The following is a 5,048-nucleotide window of genomic DNA, read 5'->3' as shown; positions in this document are numbered from 1 at the left end:
CTAGTACTGCTAATATGAAAATAATCAGGAGCGGGATAGACGAGTTATACCCTCCAGTAGGCCACGCAGAGGCCGCGGCTTTGGTGGCAGCAGCGGCGTCCTCGGCGACCTTCTTGTCGGCTTCAGCTTTCTCGGCGGCGGCACGGTCGGCGTCGGTGGACATGGTGATGACGAAGGCGACGCGGACGTAGAGGAAGTAGACGATCGGAAGCGAGCAGTCGCGTAATCGCTGCCCAAAAACCTATTCGCCCCTCACCCCGTACAGGAACCAGAAGGGCGTGGTTTCGGAGACCTGCTCTCCCGTCGACCGTGTACGTGGCGGACGGGATGGAGTCACCGGCGGCAGCAGCAGCAAAGGAACGACGGTGGGCGTGCGCGTGAGCAGATGTGATCTGTTCGTGGCGGCTAGGGTTAGGAGACGCCGCATCCCGCAACCCGCAACCCGCGTCGCGTCGCGTCGCGGCGAGGCGGGCGGCGGAGGAGGAGTGCGCGAGGGCCTCTTCTTTTTTCAAGCTCCAATAGCATGTAGAAGAGAAACCCTTATAAACCACTCCAACTCTCCTTCCACTTCCGGGGTGGGACTAAACTTCCCACCACACCTAGTGCCATATAACCCACATGGGCCCTTAGAGATTTTTCAGAAATTGCAATATGGGCCTAGAGCCCATCTCAGATTTCAGCAGTTGGTTGTAACGGAAGGAGAGAGGAAGACGTGCACGCCCTACATTTGGAGTACATTACGGGATTATATGCAAAAGATTAGACGCTGAATATTTTAGAAGGAGGGGTTACTAAAGTTGCGAAAAGACTTTCTGACGAGCGCACGTCGTAACGCTCCATGGGCTGCGTGGAGTTTTTCCTAATCACTCCTCTGATTTTACGTGCGCCCGGATAGATTTTCTCCTAATCGATCTTGTGATTTTAAGTGGAGTGCTTCCTCTGATCTTTCTCTCCCCCTGAGTTCTCCCTCTAATCTCTTTACCCCCTCATTTTAAGGGGGTGCGTGGCTGCATGCAATATAAAAAAAAGGAAAAAATAAAAAAAGAAACAACACATCGAACCAGATCGATATGAAAACGTACCCTGTGTGAAATCGAGTGCGTCAACGCGCGAGCGCGAGATAGCCACGCTTGAGACGAGTACGTGTGAAAAGTTGCAGCCAAAATCAACGTACGACGCAAATACATCTCTTACACTTACTAGCCCTGAATGCTACGGTCCAGGATCTGCGACAAGGGTAAATCATGCTAACGCATCCTCGGACGGTCGGACCGACAAGAGGCAGGCATGTACGCCGCACTAAAAGCATCTATAGTCGGGTGCCTTAAATCCGTCTCATACGTTTGCGTGGATCGGTCATTGATTGGTCATGATTTTCTGATCCAGACATGCTTCTTAAATAAGTCTCAAACGTCTGGGCTGATCGGCACCCTCATATCCAGCTCAAATATGGAGCGGATATAAGGCGCCCGTCACATCGTACCCGACAACCCGACGTCACCGTAAATTGCATCAAATTCATCAAAGCCTTCCTTCTTCTCCTGCCGCCCTCCAACCTTTCCCACGCCCTGAGCCTCACTATCCTTCAACATTGTTGCCAATCCTTACCACTTCCGATCCATCGCCGGAGACGTTATCCAGATCGCTGCGACGGAGACGCAGTCCGCCTCGTCTGTCGGCGGGATCCCTTCTTCGTCTACGACTTGCAAGGCATAGAATGTCGCCCGGAAGTTGCGGTGATGCCGACAGCAAGAGAGGGAGGCGGCGGTGGCGTCGCAAGGAGGTCAGGACATGGTAGCGCAGCTGTCTCCTCGGCCGTGCCCGGATCCCCGCACCCCTTCCGTTCGGGGGAGGCATCCCAGATGCAGGCGGAGCAAGGAGCCCGGATGCAGGCAGATCAGGACGAGCACGACGCATTCCGTTTGGAGCAGGCGCTCGGCCAGTGATCCGAGGCCATCCGTCACACTCGGACATTGATTTTACTTTGGCATGTCTGGTTTGTTAAATAGTGATTTGCTTTGCTTTGTTTCAAACTTTTGAACTCGGACAATTTGTATCGTATCGTATGATCGATGTGCACGGATTACATGGTTTTAAGGATCAAAATTTAAGATATGTGAATGTAAGGCACAACATATGAGGGGCCGTATAGGGGGGTAGATCTGCCAAGTCCGATTGTAAATGCTGTAAGCGACCGCACCACGCGCTGAACAGATTCTCAGATCACACTCCCATATTCTGGCTTCGCCACCGGCGACCAGACCACGACGAATTTCTTCACAGCGTAAACTCGACCCACGCCCCTATATATATGGCCGTTCATACGCTCATAGATGCATACGAAACGATCGAGTACGATCCAGCGTCCGCCATTTGCCACGGTAAGTTAAAGCAACAGCGGCGGCGGCCTTAATAAACCAAGTAATTTAGCGCTTCTACTATGGCCGCCGCGTCCCTGGCTTTCGTGGCGCGCCGCGGCGAGCCGGAGCTGGTCGCGCCGGCCGGGCCGACGCCGCGCGAGCTCAAGCGGCTCTCGGACCTCGACGACCAGGAGAGCCTCCGGTTCTACCGCTCCGTCATCTACTTCTACCGGGGCCGCCCCTCGCGGGCGCGCGCCGACCCGGCCAGGGTCATACGTGACGGTCTGGCCGCCGCGCTCGTGCACTACTACCCCATCGCCGGGCGGCTTCGCGAGCTGCCCGGCAGGAAGCTCGCGGTGGACTGCACGGGCGAGGGGGTGTGGTTTGTCGAGGCCGACGCGGACGTCGCGTTGGACGAATTCGGCGACACGCTGTGCCCGCCGGTCCCTTGCGCCGGCCAGCTCCTGTGCTTGCCGGAGAGCAATTCCGCCGTCGTTGTCGATCGTCCACTGCTCTACGTTCAAGTAAGTCATGGACTCATGGGTGTATCCAAGATTATTTTTTCCTGGACGAACTAGGCAAGGGTTGAAGAATTGATGGTGCATCCTTAATTTGTACTACGTGTACGTGAGACTGACATGCACCATGCATGATGGCATGAAGGTGACGAGGTTGAGGTGCGGAGGCTTCGTGTTCGGCATCCAGGTGTGCCATAACCTGGTGGACGCGCCGGGCGTCACGCAGTTCCTGCAGGCCGTCGGCGAGCTGGCGGGCGGCATGGAGGCGCCAATCGTGCGGCCGGTGTGGGCGAGGGAGCTGCTCGACGCGCGCGACCCACCGTGCACCAACTACCAGCACCCCGAGTACGAGCTCGCGGCCGACGCGGCCAACGACATACTCCGTCCGGGCGCCGAGCTCGTGCACCGGGCGTTCCTCTTCGGCCCCGAGGAGCTGTCCTCGCTGAGGGACCAGCTACCGCCGCGGATGAGGTCGCGGTGCTCCCGGTTCCTGCTCCTGTCGGCGTTCGCGTGGCGCTGCCGGACCGCGGCGCTCGCCTACGAGCCCGGCGACGAGGTGCGGTTCATGTTCGTGGTGAACGCCCGCGGGAAGCGCGGCCGCCCGCTCCCCGAGGGGTTCTACGGGAACGCGCTCACCTTCGGCGTGGCGCGGACGACGGCCGGCGAGCTCTGCTCGGGATCTCTGGGCCACGCCGTGGAGCTGATCGTGGCCGCGAAGGCGCGGGTCGCGCCCGACGACTACGCGCAGTCGGTGGCCGACGCGCTGGTGCTGCGCGGGCGGCCGCGGTTCACGACGGCGCGGACGTATCTCGTGTCGGATCTCACCAAGTCGAACCTGCACGAGGTGGACGTCGGGTGGGGCCTTCCGGTGTACGGCGGCCGGCCACGACGACGTTGGCCACGTTCCACATTCCTGCGGCGGGCGGGGGGATCACCGTGCCGATGTGCCTGCCGCCGCGCGCCATGGAAAGGTTCGCGGCCAATGTGCGCGCGGGGCTCTTGGAGGCGTTCTAGTGGCGTGGAGTCGACCGTGCTTTCGAAGATGTACGTAGGAATGTAACCTGAAAACACAACTCCTCACAGAATCACTTTTCCTTGCGGAACATTTCAAATATAATTTCGAATCCAAATAAGTATACCTTACATGATTTGGCTTTTTAATAAAGTGTAGTTGGTTTTAGGGGATACTATTCTCATTTAGACTGGTGTATTTTTATTTGTTCTTAAGAAGCACATCTCTACTATTAATCAGACGGCTCGGGAGCAACATATAGGTTTTTGCAACTGGACCATTGTTGCCATTTCTTCACCGCAACATGTGGTCTGTTGCAGATCGACGAGCTATTGGCCGTCCGACGGCTGCTCGAGGCGGCGTCCATGGCGTAGTCCTCCGGAAGAGAGAGAGAGAGAGAGGGGGTGGGGGAGGGAGGGAGGGAGAGAGAGAGGGGGTGGGGGAGGGAGATGGGAGGAGCAGGGCAATAGGCTGGCCTGGAACGGTGACCGATGACGCGGAATCAATAATGCTAGACCTACAAACCTTTCAAACTAATTCTCTGTCTCTCTCCCCTTGATTTTAAGTGGGGTGGCCCCCTCATCCCCTGTTACCAATAATAATCCTCCACATTAGTTTGTATGTAAATTTTTTAAGTAAACATTTATAGATGTAGCATTAGTCGCGCAGAATTGGTCAAGGAGGAGGCGTGGTCGCAGATCCGCGGGCTCATGGATTTGTGTTTTCTTCTGTTACATTTTTTTTGCAACAACACGTATGTTGCAGAGTTTAAAGGAAAAAATAGGTTCAGAAAAGAAAAGAAAACAGTTTAATTTTTTTTTGCAACAGGGCTCTTGTTGCTGGAATTTTTGCAACAAGTCTCTTGTTGCAGAAAGCCGAGCAAGACTTTTGTTGCAGAGATCAAAGAAAAAAAGATTGCAACAAAGGCATAGGATGCAGTCGATTGTAGCCCCCCCTCTCCCCAATTATCAAAGCTCAATTTGAATATCATCATTTTAACTTGTTTCTTGGGTTTCTCCATGATGTTTCGAGGACAGTTCCTCCATTTTTAATTGTTTCGCATATTAGTTTTGTCTCTGGTCAAACCTTGTAATTTTTTACCAAATTATACAAAATATTAACATCCATAACACCAAAACCATTATGTAACACCTGGAT

General features: G+C 55.0%; 1 protein-coding gene across 1 annotated transcript; it reads left to right on the top strand.

The window, feature by feature from the left end:
• Positions 1-2,440: 2,440 nt before the first annotated feature.
• On the top strand, positions 2,441-3,938 carry LOC119368010 (benzyl alcohol O-benzoyltransferase-like). Its single transcript, XM_037633370.1, has 2 exons — positions 2,441-2,884; positions 3,024-3,938. Exons 1-2 carry the CDS (start codon positions 2,441-2,443, stop codon positions 3,936-3,938), a joined length of 1,359 nt encoding a protein of 452 aa, XP_037489267.1.
• Positions 3,939-5,048: the final 1,110 nt, after the last annotated feature.

This window comes from Triticum dicoccoides, chromosome 2B (genome assembly GCF_002162155.2).
Source record: "Triticum dicoccoides isolate Atlit2015 ecotype Zavitan chromosome 2B, WEW_v2.0, whole genome shotgun sequence".
Taxonomy (NCBI): domain Eukaryota; kingdom Viridiplantae; phylum Streptophyta; class Magnoliopsida; order Poales; family Poaceae; genus Triticum; species Triticum dicoccoides.
This window is presented reverse-complemented; position numbering and strand designations above follow the sequence as displayed.